Below are 24,888 nucleotides of genomic sequence, written 5' to 3' on the forward strand. Positions count from 1 at the left end.
TTTCTCAGTTTGACTCCCCTCTCCTTCTCCCTAGGCCCAACCTCCACCCAGTCTCCTTGCCCCCACTCCTGTTGTGGGGCACAGGTAGAGAGGAGCAGAGCTGGGAAGGTGGGAACAGCTGTGAGCTTAGGAGGCCCTGGCCTTAAGCTGCTTCCTAAGGCTGTCTGCCTTCTGAACTTCAGTCTCCTCGGCTGTGTGCTGGGTGGAGGCTAGCACCGTCTACTTCACGGGGCGGTGAGAATTCTTACTATATGGTCTGTAGTTCCTGGCACACACTGGTGACCAACATGAGGAAGCTGTTGTCACTGTGTCTTAATAGTCAAAGGGACTTCCGTCCCCGGGCGTCTGAGGCTGTGTCACGGGGTGTGCTTATGAGCCCTGCCTGCCCTGGACCTGTCTTCTGTCCCGGTCTCAGTGGCCTTGTCAGCCTCTGGCAGCACACACCCTAAAGGGTGAGGGGAAGGCTGGGTGGACCCGAGCCCGGTGCCTGAGGCTGGTGGCAGTCTCCAGCAGTGCTTTTCCCACCAGGCAGTCAGTGCGAGGGACTGCAGGAACCAACCACACTCTAGTTTTCTGACCAAAGCTGAGCTTTGTGTTTCCATGGCAGTGTGGACCTCTTTGCTGGAACATTCTCAGACTCTTCATCTTTAATTGCACCACTCCTTAGGGTCCTACTAGTGTTTGGACTCAAAGCCAGAAGCTTCTGATTTATCATAAATCTGTGTTCTCCTGACAGAATGATTTCTCTTGACCAAACAGGACAGGCAGGTTCCAGGGGAAGCTGGTTGCAGAAGTCCCAGTTCTTCTCCAGCGGTAATGTGGATGGGGTTCAGCGTCTGGAGTGGGATGCCTGGCTCCCTGCTCCAGGCCAGGCCACATATGTCTTCAGGTTCTACACTTGCACAGTGAAGGTGGTAATGGTGTTCACCTCAGAAGGTTGTTGTGAAATGTCAGTGGGATCTCGTACAGAGAAAGTGCTCACCTGTACCAGGGCCATTTCAGGGATTCAAGTAACTGTTAGCTCTTGTTTCTATTTATATCGGGCATATGATTTTTACACTCGATCTCACATCTGGCAGTTTCTTACTCATCAGAAGTAATCATTTCAAATCCTAATATAGACCCTACCAGTTTGCAGGGCAAGTCTCTGGTCTTTGAGGGCACACCTCTCTCGGTTGAATGCGGAACCACCAAATGAAGATATCTAGTGGACAGTTAAAGATGTTAGCATCTTCTGGATCATGTGCTCAACCACATTATAAGATAATGCTTGGAGGCAAGGGCTGCACCTGCCTCTGTGTGTTCTCAGTGTGTGAGTGGGGGCCACGTGGTGATTGCAGTGGTCAAGAAACTTGTGCGGTTTAGAGCTTGGGGTCTGGTGTCCAAAGAAGGCTTCCTGGTTTCACATCCGGGCTTCACCACTGCCAATCTGACCGTGGTGACAGTGGGCGAGTCACTTAATTCAACTGTCTCCTCACCTGTTAAATGTAGATAAAGTACATTTTGCCCTGGGGTAATTGCAAAGATGCAATAAGATCAATGAGAAGCAGTCTGTACTGTGGGCACTCTGAACTGGCAGCAGTCAGCACCATCCTCCCATGCCCTGTGGGAGGGTGGGCAGGACCAGCCTGGCTTGTGCACCTTGCACTGTAGTTCATTGGTAGTGAGCATAGCTGGTAAATACACAATGGAAAAAAAAAAATGCCTGTTTCTCACTCTAGAAGTGATTGGATTAGATATCCAGTTAATACATAATCTCATTTATATGTGGAATCTGAAAAGTCAGACTGTAAAAGAGTAGAATGGTGGTGGTCGCCTGGGGCTTAAGGGAGTGGAGGAGAGGAGATGTTGGTAAAGGGTACAAAGTTTCAGTTATGCCGGGTGACTAAGTCCTGTAGATCTAATGTACAGTAATGCAACTGTAGTTAATGATACTCTATGCTGCTGCTGCTAAGTCACTTCAGGCGTGTCCGACTCTGTGCGACCCCATAGACGGCAGCCCACCAAGCTCCCCCTTCCCTGGGATTCTCCAGGCAAGAACACTGGAGTGGGTTGCCATTTCCTTCTCCAATGCATGAAAGTGAAAAGGGAAAGTGAAGTCGCTCAGTCATATCCAACTCTTAGCGACCCCATGGACTGCAGCCTACTAGGCTCCTCCATCCATGGGATTTTCCAGGCAAGAGTACTGGAGTGGGGTGCCATTGCCTTCTCTGAATGATACTCTATAGTATGTATGAAATTTGCTGAGAGTAGATCTTAAGTGTTATTAACATACAGATACATAAAAAGGTAACCCTTTGAGGTGATGGCAGTGTTAATGAGCTTGATTGTAATCATTTCACAAAGTATCAAAATATCACATTGTTGAGTAAAAATTCTGTTTAAGGTGTACAATTATATCTCAGTAAAGCAGGAAAAATGCAAATCTCAATACTGTTGCAGTGCTACCTCTGAAGGACTTCCCAGCTGGCGCTAGTGGTAAAGAACCTGCCTGCTGACACAGGAGACGTAAGAGACTTGGGTTCAAACCCTGGGTCGGGAAGATCCTCTGGAGGAGGGCATGGCAACCCACTCCAGTATTCTTGCCTGGAGAATCCCACCAACAGAAGAGCCTGGCAGGCTACAGTCCATAGGTCAGAAAGAGTCAGACGCGACTGAAGCGACTTAGCACATGCACACACAGACACATAGATGCACACGCATGCTACCTCTGAAGTGAATAGGAGAGCTTTGCAGAGTTATCATGATGCCTCATTATGATAATTGGCTGGCTTTGCGTTAAATATGAGGTCTGATTATCCCAATCTGCCCTCTGGGTTTTTTGCTATTTTATTCAACATTCTTTCATAAACAAGTGTTGTCTAGGTAAACATTTATGAAAGTCAAAACACCAGAACAGATTAAAGCTGGAACCAGGCAGGATGCTACATCAGTGTTTTAGTGGCAGCGAAAAACATCATCTGTTACATTTAATTATTGTAGCTAGTGTGCGTTCTGTTAGTTTGGTAGTGCTTGGAGTTGATTTCCAAATGTATTCTGGACTTTATACAAGTTTTCTGATTCTGCACGCTTAAGGACTATCTTAATAAAAGTAAATTAAGTCAACACTGAGAGTCAGAAATTTTTTCTTTTAAAGAGGGTCCATACTTCAGTCAAGAAACATCAGCTAGCTCATTCAGAGTGTGCAGGGCAGAGTCCTGTGCTCAGCTGGCTTTTCTGGTCTGCTGGACACCCAGTACACATTCTCTGTCCAGTTCACACACTGGGCAGGGCAGTACTTTTACTGTCCTGGTTTCTCTGGGCATTGGGCGACTGGGTTATTCTGACTGTGTGGAGGGCTTTTTCGATTCTTGTGTGTGTGTGTGTGTGTGTGTTTAATTCTTGTGTGTTGTTTTTAGCAGAAAAAGGGAAGCATATTTTCTCTCTTTTGCCACTCAATATACTCCTGCCTTCCATATTATACTCATCAGATACAGCCACTTCTTATTTTCCCCCTGTTAAATGAGACAGACCATTGTTCTATCAACTGTTACTTCTTTGTCACATTTTTGTGTTAGGAAGTTGACTGTTGGCAGGTTCTCAGCACACACGCATACACCCCCACTCCCGTGATGATATCCAGACTTTCTCCAGCCTTTCTTTCCCTGGGCTCTGCGCTCTTTACAGATGACAGTCTGAGTCCTCACAGTTGTCCCTGGAGGTAAGATCAGATAGAGCATCTGAGTGTAAGAATAGAGGCCAGAGTGAGGGAGTCTGAGGAACGCAGTGGGTTACTTATTTTATGTCAGTGTTTCTGCTTTCGGCCGACTTCTGCATTTGGACCTATTTTTGTATTTTCCTCAAAGAGCTTTTCAAGTGATAACAGTCACCAACTTCATTACTGCAGAATGAAATAAAAGGTATACTAATGTAGCAATTGAGAAATAAGAACCTTCACTCAAATCTTTTTAGGGTTATTAAGAAAGTGCAGTTTTAACTGTAGATTTTGGTGTGATTTTTCCCCCCTAAGATTTGGAGTGTATTTAAATTGATCTTAAATTCTGAAACTGAACGATCAAAAGAAACCCCACAAATAATAGTTGTCTAAAGTCTATTCAGTTTAGCTGTTTGAAGGTACAAGATTAATATGCCTAAAGGCAGGCTCTGATCATTTCATAGTTTTGTTTTGTTTCTTTTTAAATATTATGAGCTTTGAAGTCAAAAGACCTGGCTTCATTTTATGGGCTGGTTATATAATCTGTCTGATTCTCACTTTCTTCCTCTGAAATGGAGATAATAATACCCACTTCAAAGGAGGGTTGTTGAGATTAAGTGAGATCATGTGTGTGAGATACTAAGCATAGTACATGTTGGCAAAACCTAAAAATAAAAAAAGGTGAAAAGCTAAAAACCTATAATGACCTCTTTGCCCTTAAAATATAAAATCTATATTCTTTGATAGTATGTTCTAGACCCTCTGTAGTCTGGCCTACAGTGACCTCATTACCAAGTTGTTATTTTCCAGCCAGACAGACACTTTCACTCTTCATTTTCCATAAAACTCTCAAACATTTTGACCAAGACCCTCAATAAGAAGTACATTTTACATATGAAACAAAAGTTTCATGAAGTAGTACTTCATCTTGCCACATGAAATACATTCTGTTCCCTATAGAACATGCTGGTCTGACCTGCTAAACTGATATCAGCAGGTTTTCAAACTTGCTGGTTGAAAACTCACAGATTAGGAAGACTCATCTCCATTTCTTGACAGTCTCACCCTCCCCTGATACCCATCTCCCCCCTCCCCACCATGTAATCTTCCCTCATCTTGGCAGCTGGTGGCCTTCTCTGAACTTACTGTTTTTTTCTCAATCTCATTTATGAAATTTACTGAAAATTGGTTTTTAGGTTAATTATTGACTTATCTCTGTGACTAGATGGCAAATGCTTGGTCGCTGTGGTCATTTATCAGCCTGTGTGTGTGGCAGGAGTCCTGCCCGTTGCTCTGAGGTTCAGACTCCAAGGTGTTTGTTAAGAAATTGCCTGGTGTCTTGGCTGCTTCAGTCTTTTGGCTGCTTTCCTGACATTCGAAAGCCATAAAATTGGGTTTGGGGTGGACTCGGGAGCAGCAGAAGCTTCTTGCCATGACTACTGCCTTGGATTCCTGTGTCTCTGGAAAAGAATGATACAGGTTGGCATCAAGCTTCCAGCTTCTAAATGGAGATTCTCAATTTCCTGTTTCCTGACATGACTTTGCTAGATCTGAGGTGCCTTTCAGCCCCAGCAGTGTGTGAGCAAAGATCAGTAACAGCCTCCTCTCTGATTAAGCACAGACTGGTATCTTTAAACCTCAGGCCTTTGCAGCATAGAACAGATAATGATTTTAGCCTATGAGACCTGCATTTTATAACATAAGACATTTTAAGATATGTTTCCATGTGTAGATACACTGTTCTCTAGATCCTATATTGAGGGGATGGAGGAGCCTGGTGGGCTGCAGTCTGTGGGGTCGCTGAGAGTCGGACATGACTGAGCGACTTCACTTTCACTTTTCACTTTGATGCATTGGAGAAGGAAATGGCAACCCACTCCAGTGTTCTTGCCTGGAGAATCCCAGGGACGGGGGAGCCTGGTGGGCTGCCGTCTGTGGGGTCATGCAGAGTTGGACACGACTAAAGTGACTTAGCAGCAGCAGCATACGTAGTATTATTGATGTAGACCCTTTCATCTACCATGAAAAAATATTATATAAACCGTAATAGAGTATTTATATCTTAGCCATGCACCATTATCTCATGTTTGGAGCCCAGTTTTGAGATCCTGACTAATGATGAGATTTAGAGGCATGCAGGACCCATTTTATGTTTACACAGATTATCTACCCAAAGGTCGACCTCATTTAAAGGGACTGATTTAATTCAGCAAAGTTATTTTTCTCTTTTAAATCTAATTTAAGAAGCTTGTCTGAAATAATAATAGCAGAGAACTGTTTGTGCAGCAATGTAAACCAGCAGATCTAGACATGGTGACATCTTTCCACAGTGAAATGGACACAGCAGAAATATCTAGGGAATTATAGATTAAAAACAAATTACTTAACATCCAATGAAGCCGTGAAAAGGGAAATAACACACTGCTAAATGCGTAAAAAGCATCTAGTAGAAGTTACTGATGCACAGTTTTTATAATAACTTTGTTTTTTAAGAGGCTGACGGACCCTTAGGTTTTTATAGTAAATCTGTTCATCCATAGGCACGTTTTTCTCGTTTGAGCATCAGGCACTTGTAGGGACTTATGAAGTGAGCTTAGTTAAATTCAGCACTCAGAGAATTTGCACAGAAGCTTCCTTATTTTGATTCTTCCCCATCCAGTCTGCCATTTATCAGAGCTAAGATATATGTCAGAGGAAGTGGGATTTGTCTTAAAAGAGATTTGGAGGAAATCTTCCTTCAATATTTATAGTGCTTGACAAAGTCATGTTCACACGGAAGTCAGTATGGAGATGAGAAAGTTAGAATCGGGTGGCGTATTTTACATTACTGGCTGAAAGCCTGTCTGATGGGATTGATGCGAACACTAATTAATCACCCAGGGTCTCATTCACTAATCACATTGCATGTAACTTCCTTGTTGGCTAAGACTCAAGGGCAAACCATGGGCGTCCAGCCAGCTTATTTTTCATAAGTGTTATGCTACCTTTATAAATTAGTGTGAACCTAATGTGTACTGTCAGCGGTTTACTTTCCCATGGCAACCCTCTCTGGTTTAAATGAAATCTTGTATTGAGAATGAGAAGAAGCTTCTTGAAAAATGGTGGGGCGGGGAGTGGGGGGGTGGGGGGGGTGGGGAAGGAAGGTTTAAAATCTTCTTCATAATCTTTTTTTTTTCCCATGATATATACATTTCAGTTCCAGTAAAAAATCTGCTAGATTGACCTAACACACAGATGACATGATCATTGCTTTTTGTTGTGAGCCTATGTGACCTTTAAGGAAGAGACTTTTTCCATAACATTTTTAATTGCAATAATAATTTGTTCATTGGGTGCATACTATACACAGAACACTTACCTTAACTCAGATCTTCTCACATCAGTCCTGTGAGGATGCTGTTACTACCACCATTTATGGGTGAGGAAACTGAGAGCTGTCAACTGTCCAGGGTCACATCTATCTTGGCCAGGGCCCAGATTTGAACGATGGTTTGTCATCAAAGGCCATGCTCATTGATTATGTTACTATTCATGGCTCATCTGGTCCCTTTATACTATCCCTTTTAACTTGAGGAAAATGTGGTCTTAGTCTTTAAAAAGTATTCCTATTTCCATATTCATTTTTTGCACTCGTCTGGATTAATAAATACTTTTAGAAGCATGTTGATCTCTAGCACATTGTTTTATGTCTTCAAATCATTTTTATGTCTTGCAGCTTTGGCTCAGAGAACAAAAAAATTGTGGGCATCTTTAAATGAGAGGAAATAGGTACAGCTTATTCACACATCACTTACGCTGTTGTTCATCTTGAAATGGTTCCAGACAATTCCAAAAGAAAAGGAAAATTCCAGAGTGCACATACACAGATAGTTTCCAAGGCAGTGCCTGTTGAGAATGCAGTCTTCCATCCTGAAGCTGTGAATGGTTCAGCTACAGCTTGTCCTGTATGTAAATTAATTTCCGAGAGTCTGTGTGATCAACTCTTCTATGAAAGAACATATAAAAGAGTGATTTGTCAAAACCCACTTCCCCTATTAAAAATACCTAACTCGAGAGACTGGGTTGATATTTAGTGGTTTATATGGGCCCTGTGTTAAGCCAATACTTTCCTCCTTAGTATGCAGTGCTGATGTTCCTGGTTGAAAAGAATCCATTCCATTTCTTTTTATGGTTTCATGAAAAGTTGGAAAGGGGAAAAACTGAGCTGAACATACAGAATAAATAGCTAAATGGTGCCGGCAGTCTGCCCTTTTGTTTTCAGATGTTCTCTCTCCCCATCCTTTGTGAGTCATTGAGCCAGTAGGACCTATCAAAGACGCCTCAGTGTATAGAACATTTTATGTGGGGCTTATTTGTCATCCACGGCAAAGGCCTAATTGCCTCCAGGCCTCCTTTCACATGATAATCAATGGATTTGTATCTCCTGGGTGTGCTCTATGTATTCTACATACATCTCTCAAGATGTCTTAGATTGTGATCAAATATAAAGCATCAGAAAGATGCTGTCAATCCAGTAAAAACATTAAGGGCATTTAAAACATGTACGTGGAAATGTAAAAAGAGCTTGAAATGAAGGTACCTACTATTACTCTTTTTTGTGCATATTTAATTGGATCAAAATTACAACATCTGTGATCGCTATTAAGGGTACATGGCAATTCTAGGGTGTAGCAGGTTTCTCTTAGAACTTAGCATTTCAAAGGCCCACTGGGAGAAAATTCGAGTCCTGTTTTAATATGAACTAGTGGTTCTCAAAGGTGACTTCATGGATGCCTTTGTTACTGATGTTATCAATAAGATTTCATTTTATACATCCTGAATTCTAACAAGAGGTCAGTATACTCTGAATATGGTTTCCTGTAGGGGTTTTGCCTAAGTGGGCTGGGAGGAGGCTGTGCAAGTGGGTGATGAGTGGGTGATGGAGGTGGAGAGCATAGGCACCACCATTCCGCTCATTGTATTTATAATGCCTGGAAAATTGGAGTTACATGCCCCTAGTGTTCTTTAATAATTATTTCTAACTAAGACACATGATTACTAAAATTCACCTGAAATATGCAGTTATTTCTTAAAAGAATTTTTAATACTTACAGTTAAATAAGAACATTTTTAAATGAGAGAATTATACATTGACTATAGCAAAAAAAAATTCGTTCAGTAAGGGAGTCACTTTTCCCCCCAGAAAACGTGTAAATGTCACTATATTTCTCTGAAAAGAAAGGATATATATGTATGTGTGTATTTGATTGTTTGTTTGTTTTGCTGTGCCTCAAGGCTTCTGGTATCTTAGTTCCTTGACTAGGGATTGAACCCAGGGCCCTGGCAGCGGAAGTGCTGAGTCCTAACCACTGGACTGCCAGGAAATTCCCAAGAAAGGATATTTTATGGAATAAGCAAACATTTTTTTAAAAAAAAGCATGCTCTGCTATTTGTGTGCTCAATTGTGTCTGACTCTTTGCAATCCCCTGGACTGTAGCCCACCAGGCTGCTCTGTCCATGGACTTTTCCAGACAAGAATACTGGAGTGCATTGCCATTTCCTTCTCCAGGGGATCTTCCCGACCGAGGGATCAAACCTGCATCTCTTGTGTCTTCTGCACTGCAGGTAGATTCTTTACCTCTGTGCCTCCTGGGAAGCCCTTAAAAGGTATAACAGAAATTTAAAACACACAGATACACAGGCATAGGGAGTATTTGTATTAGCTTTTTTTTTTTTTTTTTTAAAGAATACCAGAAATAACTCTGAGTTAATAGCTCCTCTGCCTCCTCAGTTCTGACCGAGCTGACTTCCAACATGGCAGACCAGGGCAAGCCTTGGGCACCAGGGAACAGTCTGTTGGGTGAGAGGGGAACACCAGCCCTCCTGTAAAACAGTACCACTAAATGTCAAGAGCTGTGAGGGAGCTGAGGTTGTATGCTACCCGCCAGCTAGCAAGTTACCTACCTCAGTGTCATAGATGCTGGTAGAGATGCCAGACTCCTGGGTCAGAGATACAGGACGCAATATTAGTAGCCAGTGTATCAACATTCTTCACTCTTTCCCTGAGCCCCAGTTTCCACAGGGTGATGCAGAGCAGGCTAGCTGACACCTGTGCACATAATGAGCTGTGTTATAGGCTGGGAGCCCTGAATTTAGGGAACTCAAAACTTTTATAATGGGTTGCAAGTCTGCTGCAGCCTTTGCAACGTTTCTGGGAACACTGTCTCCGTCTTCTAAGGCTGTCTGCTGTACACGTCTCTTGAAAAGATAGTCTGTCACAAATGACTCACTTGTAATGCCAATCGATTCATAAGGAGTGCAGAAACTCAAGAAAATGATCTGCCAACATAAAATACTCTGGAAACAGACCCCACATAAGCACAGATCCCATGAACAGCTCCTGTGCACGGACGTTTAAGGGCTGCATATGTTCCGACGACACAGCCGGTGGCAACAGCATGTGTCTCACTGTAATTTTATCAGATGGGTGAAATGTGGTATTTTAATTATATCTGGTATCCTTTTCAAAACGTCTTCCCTTCCCTCGTGTTGGTCACTGCAGTCCTGTGTATCTAGAGCAGGAGTTGTTATTCTCCATCTATACTTGAGGAGACAGTTGTCCAGTGACTTGCCCAAATTCACACGCTAGTATGAAACCTGGGGTTTCCTGACACCCAGTCTGTTAGTCTTTGAGACCCATTGCCTAACTCTCTCCCTTTTGTATTTTACAAAGGCAGAGGCCATTACGGAGGTGAGCCCAGGCCAGTCCCAAGTTCCTTTGTGGTGGCCGCTGTCTGTCTCAGCTCATCTTGGCTTGCTCAGGCATCCTGCTGGGATTGTCTGGTGGTTGTGCCCATGGCCTCCAAGGCCAGGGACGAGTCTGAAATAAGGGAAGCGCTTGTGTTGAATGTTTTCTTGTTGTTCTACGTTTTATTTCCAGTTTAGTTGAACACAAGCAGTCTCCACTGTGTCAGCTCTTTTGCTTAGCAGAGCAGCCCTGTTCGGCTTCCCTAGTGGCTCAGATGGAAAAGAATCCACCTGCAATGCAGGAGACCTGGGTTTGATCCCTGGGTTGGGAAGATCCCCTGGAGAAGGAAATGGCAACCTGCTCCAGTACTCTTGCCCAGAGAATCCCATGGACAGAGGAGCCTGGCGGGCTACAGTCCATGGGGTCACAAGAGTCAGACACGACTGACTCTTCACTTCAACATTTAATCACAAGTGGCAGACTTTTTATCTTTGCTTTTGGGGGCAGCTGTCTGTCTTGGTCTCCTGCCACCCCTCTGTCTACCTCTGTGATCCCCCCTCCAGTTCCCTCTGTGCACTTCACCATGAATCTCACAGTCCTCCGGGATGATGCCGCGGTCCTCTTCTCTACAGACTCTTTACGTGGCCTTAATACAGACTCTTTACGTGGCCTTAACAATAACTACAGGAACAATTACTCATTGAGCATGTCCTGCGTGCCAGGCCCTTTTCAAAGCACATTACGTGCATTATTGCTTCCAGTCTCCCTCAGTGGCTCTTTGAGACGGATACTGCTGTCTCCACATTTGGAGAGGAAGAAATAGAGAACTGAGAGGGTCAGCTGTTTGTCCGAGGTCACACTGTGAGTGATGGAGCTGGATTTCTCACCTGAGTGTGCGCTCTGGCCTCCTGGCCCTCATGCGACTTTGCCAGGACACCTTAACTTGCATATCTGAGTCCATCTGAGTGGCAACGTGTCTGAAACTGATTTCACAAATGGATGTTTCTCCTAAAATCTTCTCCCTCACCCACATTCCTAACTTTGAGAAGGACAGTAGGCTATTAAGTTGCTCCAGCTAAAATCCTGGGAATTTTCATAGATTCCTTTCTTCCTCATCTCCCACCACTAAATTCACTCATTCATTCAACAAATGTTTATTTAAGACCTACTGTGAATCACACATTGTTCTAAGTGTAGGGGGTACAGAAGGAGCTGGAAGAATCTCTGCTTCCATGGAGCAGTGTTTTCGTGGAAAATCAGTATCCTCATTTTATGGATTTGGAAACTGAGGAATAGAGAAATTGAGTGACTTGCCCATATTGTCACGTATTTAGGGTGGAAACTGAAGCGTTCTTGTTGAGAAAACCGTGATCTTGACCTTATACCCCATGCTTCCTGTCACCATGTCCTGCAGAATCTCCTCCTTCATCTCCGTCTTCATCTTACTGCCACTGCCTCTGCCTTTCTGGGCTCATGTCACTGTCACCAGAATTACTGCAGGAACCTCCTTACTCATCTCACCCGCAGTCTCACGTCCCTTCTTTTTTTTTTTATTAATTTTATTTTATTTTTAAACTTTACATAATTGTATTAGTTTTGCCAAACATCAAAATGAATCCGCCACAGGTATACATGTGTTCCCCATCCTGAACCCTCCTCCCTCCTCCCTCCCCATACCATCCCTCTGGGCCGTCCCAGTGCACTAGCCCCAAGCATCCAGTATCGTGCATCGAACCTGGACTGGCAACTCGTTTCATACATGATATTTTACATGTTTCAATGCCATTCTCCCAAATCCTCCCACCCTCTCCCTCTCCCACAGAGTCCATAAGACTGTTTTATACATCAGTGTCTCTTTTGCTGTCTCGTACACAGGGTTATTGTTACCATCTTTCTAAATTCCATATATATGCGTTAGTATACTGTATTGGTGTTTTTCTTTCTGGCTTACTTCACTCTGTATAATAGGCTCCAGTTTCATCCACCTCATCAGAACGGATTCAAATGTATTCTTTTTAATGGCTGAGTAATACTCCATTATGTATATGTACCACTGCTTTCTTATCCATTCATCTGCTGATGGGCATCTAGGTTGCTTCCATGTCCTGGCTATTATAAACAGTGCTGCGATGAACATTGGGGTACACGTGTCTCTTTCCCTTCTGGTTTCCTCAGTGTGTATGCCCAGCAGTGGGATTGCTGGGTCATAAGGCAGTTCTATTTCCAGTTTTTTAAGGAATCTCCACACTGTTCTCCATAGTGGCTGTACTAGTTTGCATTCCCACCAACCGTGTAAGAGGGTTCCCTTTTCTCCACACTGTCTCCAGCATTTATTACTTGTAGACTTTTGGATCGTGGCCATTCTGACTGGCGTGAAATAGTACCTCATAGTGGTTTTGATTTGCATTTCTCTGATAATGAGTGATGTTGAGCATCTTTTCATGTGTTTGTTAGCCATCTGTATGTCTTCTTTGGAGAAATGTCTATTTAGTTCTTTGGCCCATTTTTTGATTGGGTCATTTATTTTTCTGGAGTTGAGCTGTAGGAGTTGCTTGTATATTTTTGAGATTAGTTGTTCTCTGTACTGTACTGCAATGATTTTTCCAAAATGCAGTCTGATCCTGTCACCGCCTTGCCAAAAATCCTTGGTTGGCTTCAAGTAGCTTGGTGGTGCCTTAGTCCCCAGGACACACACAGCCTACTTAGCAATGTCAGCCTTCACCAGGTACCACAGTTAGCTGGAGTGCTGGTTAAGACAGGGCTTGCCGGGCCCCATCCCCAGAGTTGCTGAGGAAGTAGGCCTGGGACCCCCTGAGAATCTGCATTTCTGACAAGTCTGTGGAGCAGGACCCGCACTGGGAGTCGCTGCTGGCCCGGGGCCTGGCCTGATGTCTCCGCTCCAGCCCAGGCAGCACTTCTGGTTTCCTGAGGGACCGGCTGTTTCAGGCTTTGTTCCTTTTGCACGCACTGCTTCCTCTGCAGGAGACACTTCCTTTCTCCTTCCCTGTCACTTCCTAGGAAGCTTCCTCTGACCCCCCGCCCCCACCCCACCCCGCAGGGAGCCAGGGCCTCCCCTCTGTTTCTGTGGCTCTGCATATCCGGGCAGGTGCCATGCCATTCCCTGTGCTTGAGTCTTGATTTTACTTACCTGTTCCCACTTTCTGCCCCTCGACAGTTAGCTCTTTAAGAGACCAACTGTTATGCTTGTGACCTTCCTGTCCTGGCCTCTAGCATCGTGCCCGGTGTATATAGAAACTATGTATTTATTGAGGGAATGGAAATACATAATCCTACTTGTGCTTTTAAAAAAGAGTAATCCTATTTTAATTTTTCTCTGCATTTACCATTAAGCCTTGCCTCAGATGTTTCTTTAAAGCTTTATGATGTTTCAACACAAAAACAGTTACATCTGAGAGTCTTAAACTTTTGAAGCTGCTGTTCGCTGGAGCTGCACTGCTTGGCTGTTTAATGCAAACAGGAGCTTATTTCCACAAGGCTGATGTTTGTCTGCAGATAGCTTACTTCTCATACTTGTCGTGTGAAATTCTTGAGTCCTTCAGTCCTCCTCAGCTTTCAGAACATCTGTGTGGTCTCTTCTTAGCCTTGGTTTTTATCTTATCAGAGAAGTATAGATGGAGTATCCAGGCAGTATACGCCTGGCTTTGACTGAGACAAAGATCAGTGGTCTGTAAACTTGCAGCCTCCGTGATTCCATCCAGAACTGCACGATCCCCTATGTTCCTTTCTGTGTGCGTGCATTGCCTGAGAGAGTTCCAAGAGGAATATGGGTTATACGGCCTGCAGAGCCCTCCCTGCCTTTCTCTCCCTTCCCATCTCAGATTACTGAGAAACTGCAGTTGCACTAGTTTTTGCCAAAATGTTAAGCTCCAAATGTTAACAAAGGAATTTGTGAACGAGATTGTCCCTGGATTGTAGACATTTCTTCAAGAGGTGCTCTGGCTGTCACCTGGTGCAGAGTGAGTTCAAAGGCAGAGAGAGCCCTGCCCTCCTCTCTGGGAAAACAGGAGGAGAAAACACAGATCTGTAATGCTTGGGAACCACGTCTCTGCCTGGGAACCGTTTCTGGGGTTCTGGCTGTGTCATTCTGCTTCCAAAATTCAATCAGCAAGCAGAAGGCAGCCCTTTCTCTGAGGAAGAACATGGCTGAATCACGTGTAGCTTCTCACATTAGGTCACAACAGCTTTCCCGGTAGTTCAGAGCCACCAGGGTCTGTCCTCAGCTATTGGGAAAAGCACCCTCCACCAGATCATTGTTCGTCTCTGGAGCCCCATCGTGCTCATGCCTGTCCCACACACTTAACTGTTTATAGCCAGCTTGTCACAAGACTAAGCACGAGGGAAACTAGGCTCTTACTTTTGTCTTAGGACCCTCTTGGTAGCAAGTAACAGGAAGCTCCCAAAGTAACTTGAATCAGGATGGGAGGAGGAGATGTACAGTAGGGACCCAGGGGCATCGCGTGGAACTCAGGATCAGGACGTGTGGCCGGGGTGCTGGGGATGAGGAGTGGAGAGTGGGCAGGAACAGAAGTCCCCCTTTTCTGCTTCTGTATCTGCATGCTCCCTCCACATAGCAGCCCAGTCTATTTCAGCCTAAGGGAGACTGAAGCTGACAAAAATCACCATGTCCAACACTCGATTTCTGGGCAAGAGAGACTCTGGTCTCGTATTGAATAAATGGCTCTTTCTGAGATGCAGGCCCTACTGCAGTCTGCTGCTCAATTTACAGAGGGCGGAGAGGGGCTGGGCTCTTCTTTGCATACATGACTGCAGGGGCCCACCCTTGGGGGGGGTGGCCAGTTTTCATAAAAGGGGGGTGTAGATGGAGATGTTGCCCCAGTCAATATTACTTATAATTATTTTAGATTTTTTTTTTAAATGTAGACCTTTTTGAAAGTCTTTTTTGGTTGTTACTTCTGTTTTATGTTTTGGTTTTTCAGCCATGCGACATGTAGGGTCTTAACCTCCTGAGCAGCTTTTGAACCCATACCCTCTGCATTGGAAGGCAAAGTCCCAACCTCTGGACTGCCAGAAAAGTCCCGATATTGGTTATAATTTATATTCCACATTCTTCCCCAAAGATTCCATTTTTAAGAATGGATATAAAGGAACCAAATCAAATCATGAAGGGTATAAAGTAAAAGTGAAGAGTGATAAGGTTAGGGGGAAGGACAATGCACTGAGAAGCCCTGATGGGGAGAAACTTACTATAATGTGGGGTTTCAGAATTAGCAGGTTTTGAAGTTCTGACGCCAGTGACTCTCAGTATTCAAGAACGAGACTGACGAGACAAGAAAGAGGAAAGACTTGAGGTTAAACTCGGTCTCGGTATCCTGACTGGAGTGTGTTTCTTGTAAACACGCAGGGGTACTTGTAGACGCTGTTCCTGGAAGGATCCTCCCGCCTGTGCAGGGGAAGGAGATGATTCATTGGAGGCAGGTGTTCCTGCCCCTTAAATAGCACATGCTGTCCAGTTAACACAGCCCCCATCACTCCCAGAGTCTGACCTCGGGCCATGTGGCAACTTTTCAGCCCTGTGTGTGTAAATGTCAGGTAAGGGTCCATGTGTGAGAGGTGCAGCAGCTGAGAAGAGAGGGGCCGCTGGTCCCTGAACGAGGATGCTTTCTCATCCTTGGAGGAGGCAAGACTGCACCTAGAGGGAGCAGGAGTCACCCTGACCTGGCCTAGGTCTGGGGAGAGGCTGCTGCGGCTGAGAAAGGACTGAGGATGGGGAGGGAACAGACATGTAGGAAGTGCCAACTATTCAGGCATGTCAGTTGAGTTCTGAGTCATCCAGTCCTTACGCTGTCACATTGACCCTGAAGTTGCTGTCTTTCCTCAGGGGCCCTTAGTATCTCTGTTTGACACATTAGGACCAGGGGGCTCTGGGAAATCAGGAAACCCTCCTGTGGTTCCTTCTGTCTCCAGGAGAAACCAGTCACCGCCACAGCCTTCAGAGACCAACCAGTGTGGCCCCTATTCCTCCATTAAACCTGGACACCTTAGCTTAGGCCCTTAGCCAGGCTGCTGCTTTGCCTGGAACTCGGTTCCCTGACACCTACCAGCCAGCTCCTTCACGTCCCTCGTGTCTTTGCTTACGTGACTCTCTTGGTGGAGACTTGCTCTGTCCGCTCCATTTCAGCCTCACAGCAGCTCACCCCTCCCTGGACCACACCTCACTCCCCCATGCTGCTCTCTTTTCCCGCAGTGTCTCTCGTCTTCTACAGCTGTACGTGATCTAACTCACATATGCTTCTTTTTAGGGTCTTTCGTTCCCCACATGGCCCGATGAGAATGTCAGCTGCAGGAGCAGGCACATTTGTCTGTTTCGCTTCCCAGTGATAATTATCCAGGGCCCCTAGAGGGCTACCTGGCTCATAGCAGATGCTCAGTAAATGTGTGCTGAGCAAACAAGGAGCCTTTCCGAGGTCACGAAACCACAAGCCCAGCCAGAGCTGGGCTTCTTCCGGGTGCGTGTGTTCGGGCTGCATGAGGAGGCCACGAGGGCAAAGTGAAGTGAGAGGTTGACCCTGGCTCAGATGGGAAATATCCTGTTTACAAGTCTGTACTTTATCTGCCATGCCATCTTATCATGAGGATTCTGGACACTTTGTACAAACTGGGACATGGGGACCCAGTGGCAAAATTGGGATTGCCTTTCTGCGTATTGAATTTTCCACTAACCCGTGTTTATACTCCTCTGACATGGCAAGAATTATGCCCAGAGGCGTTTTATTCCTGCGTCAGCCCATGTTTGATAGAGACAATATAGATTTTGTTAACAGAAGTATTTAGCACACTTGTGTGGACTGCTCCGCTCATCCACCCCGCCAGACCTGGAGTCTGGGTCAGACTTAGGTGTCAGAAAAACATCTTCATAAAACGTACATGTGCTCCAGGAAAATACACCTCTTCTTTCCCTTTCCTCTCTTCTGTGCCAAAGGTTTTAAAATGCATCTCTCCTGTTTATTCAGGCACAGCTTATGATTTTTAAAACAACGTCATCAGAATGATTAAGGAATAAAAGTTCTTTCCATTGTTATTTAGGATGATATTTTCCAGGTTCCAGTTAGGTGAGAAAATTGACCTGATTTTTATCTTCCCCTACTGTGTTTACCTTGCTGCATTGTTATTTCGAGTCTGTTCATAGGGTGCCAGGCAGATTTCATTGTTGTTTTTTAAGCAAAGAGGATCAAAAATGTCCATTTAAGAACTGCCTGTGGGGGGATAAAAAAGAATTGCCTGTGAACTTTAACATACAGCTATGTGTAACTGCTTCCTTTTGTGAGTAAAAGTTGTAGGAGGTGGTGGACATGTATACAGGTTTTAAATAATTTATTTTTTAAAAGTATGCAAGCTGAAACTTGCTTCAAAGAGAATTCAGAGAGCAGCCAAAATACCCACGAAAGAAAACTGTCCTTCAGAAATGCTGCTACATCTCAAGCTAGTTATGAAATTGACACCCGAGCGTTATTTCTGTCAGAGAGGGCATAAGATGGATTTAGAGAAGCCATAGTCTCCATTTAAAAGATGTCAGAAACACAGGCACTATCCTTAATATTATACTTCCCTCTCCTTCACCCTTAACCCCATGCCATCCTGTCACCATATCCAGGCATCTCTGAAGATACCAGTTTTATTTCTAAATGCTCTCGATTCCATGTGCTTCTTCAGTACATTTCAGTCCAGGATGCAGTTGGGTCTTATCTGCATGACCAAAGCTCTCTCCTCCTAGCTGCTGTGCATCTACTCTGAACTCTCATCTTTTCTGCAACTCAAGTCATTTTCCCAAAGACCAAATCTGATAAAAACCTGCTTTCTCACCCCATCTCAGCGAGCTACGTACATACAGCCCTGAACGTCTTCCTGTCACTCTTAGGGTGATGACTGGATTCCTTAATGTGACTTACGAGACCCTGAGTAGGCTGGTCCTGCTTACATCTCTCATTGCACACCTGCCATACCTCCCTGCTTCCCCCGTTGTCTGTGCACCTGTCATACCAGTCACCTGTAGACCCTTTACTTGCTGTGCTTCTCTCACCCCAGGGCCTTTGCACATTCCCTTCCCTCTACCTGAATCACTCTGCCTTCCTTTCTTTCCCAGTTAATGTCTTCTTGTCTTGCAGCCCTCAGTTCCTATGTCACTTACTTAGGGAAGCCTTCCTAGACTGGCTTCCCTGGTGGTTCAGCTAGTAAAGAATCCACCTGCCAGTGCAGGAGATGTGGGTTCAGTCCCTAGATTGGGAAGATCCCCTGGAGGAGGAAATGGCAACCCACTCCAGTATTCTTACCTGGAAAATTCCATGCACAGAGGAGCCTGGTGGGCTGCAGTCTGGGGTCGTGAAGAGTCAGACACGACTGAGCATACACGCGCTTTCTGGACTACTATTCTAGGTCAAATCTCCCTCTTATCATTTGTATTGGTCTTATGTTCTTCTCCTTTAGAGCATCATTAAGGGTGATTTTGTCTTTTTCACATTACTTGGTAAAGATGTATCTTTCTATCTAGACTTTAAGATCTCCGGAAACAGGGACTATGTCTGTTTTCTTACCTACATTTATCACAAGATAAAAGCAGTGCCTACCACAAAGTAGGAACTTGAAAAATGTTTGTTGAAGGTTGTAGATAGATGAGTGAATGGCTTCTCGAAGCATCCGTTGTTGTACCAAGTAGCATAATGGAACATTGGTCCATTTCTGATATGTTGGGAGCTCAGCAAGGACAAAAACAACAGATGGAGGAAGAGGAAACGGGGCAGGTGTGACCTTCCTGGCAGAGAAGCCCCATCGTCCTAGTCACATCACAGGGCCACTGTCCTCTCCAGCTTTTCTTAAGGATCAGCTCTGCTGGCTCTTGTTCTGTGAAGCCTGGTGGGCTTCCATCCACACGCTCCTCTCTGTTTCTACCCATGTGCTGTTCTCATTCCTAGTCAGGAAAACATACTTTGCTTTGAATACATAGAAATTAAAGAAGTACTTTTGAGTCTTAAAACATGAGTTTCAGTATAATTCTCCATCCTTTGTTTGGCTGAACAGACATTTTATGCACCTTGGCAAAGTATAATACTATAATAGTCTGGAGCTTGGACCGAGGAGTCAAGTTGCCTGAGCAGCCCAGCTCAGGCCCCTGTGTAATCTTGGGAGACTTACTCCATGTGTCTAAGTCTCAGTTTCCTTATCTATAAAATGGGGATAATATTTCTACTGCATGGTATTATCGTGGTATACTTTAGAACAGCATTGTCCAACAGTAATATAGTGCAAGCCACATATATAATTTAAATTAAATGTTCCACTAGCTGTATTTTTTAAAAAATCTATTAAATAAGCTTCATGGATACATTATACAGCACAGGGAAATATAGCCATGATTTTGTAACTTTAAACTGAGTATAATCTATAAAAATATTGAATCGCTATGTGGTATACCTGAAACTAATATGATCTTATAAATCAACTACTTCAATAAATAGTAAAATAAGTGAAATTAATTTTTAAAATATTTAACCCAATATAGCTGAAGTATCATCATTTCAACGTGTAATCAAAAATAAAACACCTGTAAAAAAGGTCATAAAAAAGAATGAAATAATGCCATCTGCAGCAACATGGATGGACCTAGAGATTGTCATACTGAGTGAAGTAAGTCAGACAAATATCACGTGATATCACTTTTATGTGGGATCTAAAGACATGATACAAATAAACTCACAAAATAGAGACTCACAGAAGTAGAAAACAAACTTATGGTTACAAGAAAGGAAAGGTGGGGGTGAATGAATTAGGAATTTGAGATTAATAGATATGTACTACATACTTAAAATAGATAAACAACAAGGACGTATCATATAACACAGGGAACTACAACATCTTAAATAACTTATAATGGAAAAGAATCTGAAAAAGAATAGATATATTGATATATATGTATTACTGAATCACATTACTGTATGCCCGAAACTAAGACAACACTGTAAATCATCTATACTCCAATTAAAAATAAATAAGCAGCTGTTAATGAGAACTTTTACATTCTTCAGAATGTTAAGTCTTTTAAATCCAGAGTATATTTTACACCTACTAGCACATCTCACTTTGAACTAACCATGTTTCAAGTGCCCCGTGGCTGGGAGCCTGCTGTGTTAGGCACTGCTGTTTTAACTCATTCATATAAAACACAGTACTTAGTATGGTGCTTAGTTCATAATTAGCATTTGACAAATGTTGGCAAAATTAATATTCATTTTAAAACATCAAAGTTGGATAGACAAACATTTGCCTGTGTGTTTGCATATATTGCCACATGGGAGGATGCCTCAGATCTGGTCTTGTTTCTATTTCAAAGGAATAAAGAATTGACTTTAATGTTCTCATTTGTTCCCTGTAAAGTGGCCTTTGGGTTTCAGAACAAGGTCAACTTGGGGGTTTATGGTCGCCTTTTCTTCTGGAGGTGGGAAGGGGGAAACTCGGTGTGCTTCAAGTGCTGCGTGCCTGTGTCTGTTTTTTTGGCTCTTCTCTGTTTAATTGTTGGAGCTGGAACAACTTGATTTTAAAAGAAAGCATATGGGCTGAGAGTCATTGGGAGGATGTTGGCTGATGATGGAGCCGTAGAGCTATGTACGGGCTGAGGTCCCGGCCCCGCACCACTCGCTTAGCAATTGAGTGCTTTCCTGGATTTCAGATTCAGTGTCTTTCTCCAACTCCTCAAACGTTGTTTGGGAGGTCACAGTTAAGGCAGGAAATATTGGAGCAAAACTGTAAAGGAAATTGTCTTTCAGTCTTCTTCAGATCCTGATTTTTTTTTTTCTCTCTTCTTTGTCAAAAATGTTGTTTCCAATCTGTTTATATGATTTGGGAAAGAAAAAGATTTTTCAAAGTGACAAATAATCTTTCTGTTCCCAAGAAAAAGATTATTCAAAGAGGACAAAGTTGACCCACCACTGAATTGCTGTTTTCTATGTTACTCCGTTGCTATCACCAGCATGGGGAATGTCTGTTCTACAGCCCATTCTGCATGTGAAGGCAAGGTTCTTGTCTCTTTTTACCCTCTCAACTTCCCATTGCTTCCTTGGGTGGGTACATATAATGTCCTCATCATATCCCATATACTTCTAATCTGAATGTATCAACTTTCTGTCCCACAGAGGAAAATGGGGACTTATCACTACTGGTAAGAACACGAATGTTGCTGTTACATTCATGTTGGTCCAAATCTCTGCTTCTCTACTCGGAAGCTGTATGCCTCTGAGCAAATTAATCTTTCTTAAAATGGAGTTAATAATAATGCCTCCTTCAGAATAAATAGTTGTGATGCTTAAGAGAGACATGGCATACAAAAAGCACTAGGCACAAGTAATAAAGAGAAGTTAATGTTAGCAGTGAGGCAGGGGACCTCAGCGATGACCTGTCTGCCCTCCTCAGCAAGAGGGACAGTAGGCCATGGTGTCCTCTGTCACAGCATCCCACCATTGCTCGGGATGACACTGTGATTCACTGCATCAGGGGAGTGACCTGCCTTTGTCCGCAAAGGGCTTTAACATGAGAAAGTCTCAGATTTCCCTGGGCTGAGTCTGATGTCAATAAGGATGTAGGTCTAATGGTCACCCGTGTGTGCAGTTGTCTCTGTTACCCTACTGTGCGGGGACCTATGAAAATGAGAGTGACATGCTGAGTGGCATTATTTTTGTACTGTAGAGACCCAGAAATATTTTGAGTCATTTGAGAGGCTGGTGCATTTGTGGCTTCCGATAGGAACTGTAAAGTGAAATAGCATTCTGGTCAGGGCACTAGAGAGGCTAAGCATACTGGTTTTTTGTTGGCATGCTGAAAATACATTTTTCTAAATGTTCTCAGACTTCCGTGACCAAGGGTAGCTTGGAAGAAAGGGGTCCTTCGGTTTTGCTCCATCAAGGCCACGGTGCCGAGCTTTTCTGCGTAGGAACTCGGAGTGCATCAAGTGCAGTGTCAGATAGTTGTCCAGGGCTTGGGAAGTTCTGCTTGTAAAAACACCACCACCTTTTCCAAGCAGTCACTCCTCTGTGTTATTTCCCGTTCGTTCTCTTCCCTCTGCTCCTGCTGTTTTCCCAGCCCCCTTTTGGATTTGTTAGCCATTGCCTACAAAGTGTCAGTAACTCCCCGCTGCGAATGGCGAAGACCTCGCCAGGTGGACCCTTCTCAGATTTCCCTGAAACTGGAGAGAGTAACCACCCTCACTCTCATCTTCTCCAAGGCTCCCTCTCAGTGGACAGCTTCCCTGACGTTTAACTTGATCAAGATGTTAGTAAAATAAACAGCGTGCGCCACGGCCCTCAGTCTCAACCTGCCCACCCTCTTTTCACCTCACTGTTTGGAGAGGAAACTCAGAGTTGCTGTGGATAATAAAGATGAGGACTAAGATGTGTCTTTCCTTGTGGCCAGTTACAGCCAGTCCTGATCACTGAGCTCTGAGTGGGTGGACAGCCGTGTGCCATGTGTTACCAAACCTGTGGAACTCTGGTTATAAGACACACTATTATTTGAGGTACAGTCAAGGGGGGAAAAAAAGCAATTAAACTGAGACACCATCATTTTTAAGACACATCCCAATTTCAGAGATGTTAAGTGTGCTGGAAAAACGTGTCTCTTAAAGGAGATAGAATGCCGTGAGAACTGATTCAAATGGACTATGCCCCTGGTTACTGTTGCTCCCCTCTCTCGCCCTATACTCAGCGCAGCTGATGGATGGCTGAGTCCGTGTATTTTCAGCTCAACCTTGCATGTTATTTGTGTGCTCTGTGTTATGCATGAAGTTATAGCACTGAGTTTAGGCCAAGTCATGGAAGCCTTTTCAACTACAATGTAAGTATTATAAGTTTCTGACAAAGATTCCAGGTGTTTTCTTTGGGTCATCCTGGACTTGATAAGGGTCCTGTTCCCTTTAGAAGGGGTGATAAAGAGTTGACTGAGGGACACTGGGGTTTCTGCAGGCCCTCCCTGCCGCAGCCCATTCATGATGGCATGATGGCAAGGAGAAAATTTCCAAATCTGCTAAATTCATGCCCCTAGTTATCCATTTTCTAGTGAACATCATGCTTAGGTTTATGGCGTACTCACTGCTTCCTCTCCAGTCCGGAAAGGCAGCATCAGACATTATTGATGACTTTAATTTTATTCAAGATTCTACCTAATTATTATTCTTTATAATCTGAATGACTTCTAAGCAAGTGCTGTTCTTAATGCAGTGATAATTTTATCAAGGGGATGGTGGTATTTCTTGTTGAAGACCGTTAGGTTTTAGAGAAAACTTTCTCAGCAGATAAAGTAACCAAAAGAAAAGTGATTGAAACTTTGTACTAGTGAAAATATGGCATTTACTCTCATACTTACACCACTTTCTTGCTTTCTTTCAGTTTTTGGGAATAGCATTTCTTGGAATCGGACTCTGGGCGTGGAATGAAAAAGTAAGTAAAACATCATTAAAATCACACATTTTGTTTGTAAGAAGCTGCACATTATATGTTGTCTCTTTTTCCTCTTTGATGACTGCCAAGTGTATGGAAACATGGCTCTTTAACGAAAAAGTACCCCTGAAAAATAATGTCACAGTTCAAAGATTCAAGAATGGAGCCTAAATCGGTCATTGCACCAGAATAATTACAGAAGTAACAACACACGTGCATAACACAGAATGTGTAATTGGAATTTTATCAGTTAGCCGGAGAGACATGTTCCCATGGAACATGGGAACACTCTGGCACAAGAATTTCAGTAATGCATATAAATAATACTAACAATACTAAATAAGCACCTGGAGCCTTTTTTTCTCTTTTACTTTTTAAAAAACCCTTTGGAAGATTATTCAAGCTGTGAAGATTATATTTGAGTGTGAACATTATGTGCTAAGCTATTAGCATGTGGTACATATGGAAGAAACTAGATACAATTCATGTTTGAAAATCAGATAAAACTTATCAGTGTTGCTAAAGAGTGTGAACACTTGTGTGCTGATTGGAAATGTTAAGGAATATCCAAGCTGTGTTATCAAATATCACACAGTAAAAGAATAAATCTGGATCTATGGAGAAGGCTATATGAAGACACAATGTTCTGGGTGGTTTATTATGTAAACAACACCCTCACGACAACACTGCCATGTGTCCATTCCTCCACTTCCCTTCCCATCCATACCTTTGAAGTTTTTTTCTGCAGCTTCTCCTTCTGACGCCAAGCAGTGGAATTCAAAAATAAATACATACTCCTTTTTTCTTCCTTCTTTGGACATGAGATCATTGGCAGCATTTTATCTGTTCTGGCATTTGGCTACACAGTAAAGCTTTATCATCTCCCACCTATGAGAGTGAGGGCGTGCATGGATTGGTTAAAAGTTGTAAACTAAGACGTTTAGCTGAAATTTTCCCAGAAGACCATTCTCTTATCACATTGACATTTCACCCTCTGAGCTTGACCAAGG

General features: G+C 43.6%; 1 protein-coding gene across 2 annotated transcripts in view; it reads left to right on the forward strand.

Moving 5' to 3' along the window:
• TSPAN5 (tetraspanin 5) overlaps positions 1-24,888 on the forward strand; it is a 181,598-nt gene that overhangs the window by 124,900 nt on the left and 31,810 nt on the right. For both annotated transcript variants that reach the window (XM_006049509.4, XM_044946189.2), the window contains exon 2: positions 23,828-23,878. In XM_006049509.4, coding sequence (XP_006049571.1) covers positions 23,828-23,878 — 51 coding nt within the window. The remainder of the gene's footprint in view (positions 1-23,827; positions 23,879-24,888) is intronic.

This window comes from Bubalus bubalis, chromosome 7 (genome assembly GCF_019923935.1).
Source record: "Bubalus bubalis isolate 160015118507 breed Murrah chromosome 7, NDDB_SH_1, whole genome shotgun sequence".
NCBI lineage: Eukaryota > Metazoa > Chordata > Mammalia > Artiodactyla > Bovidae > Bubalus > Bubalus bubalis.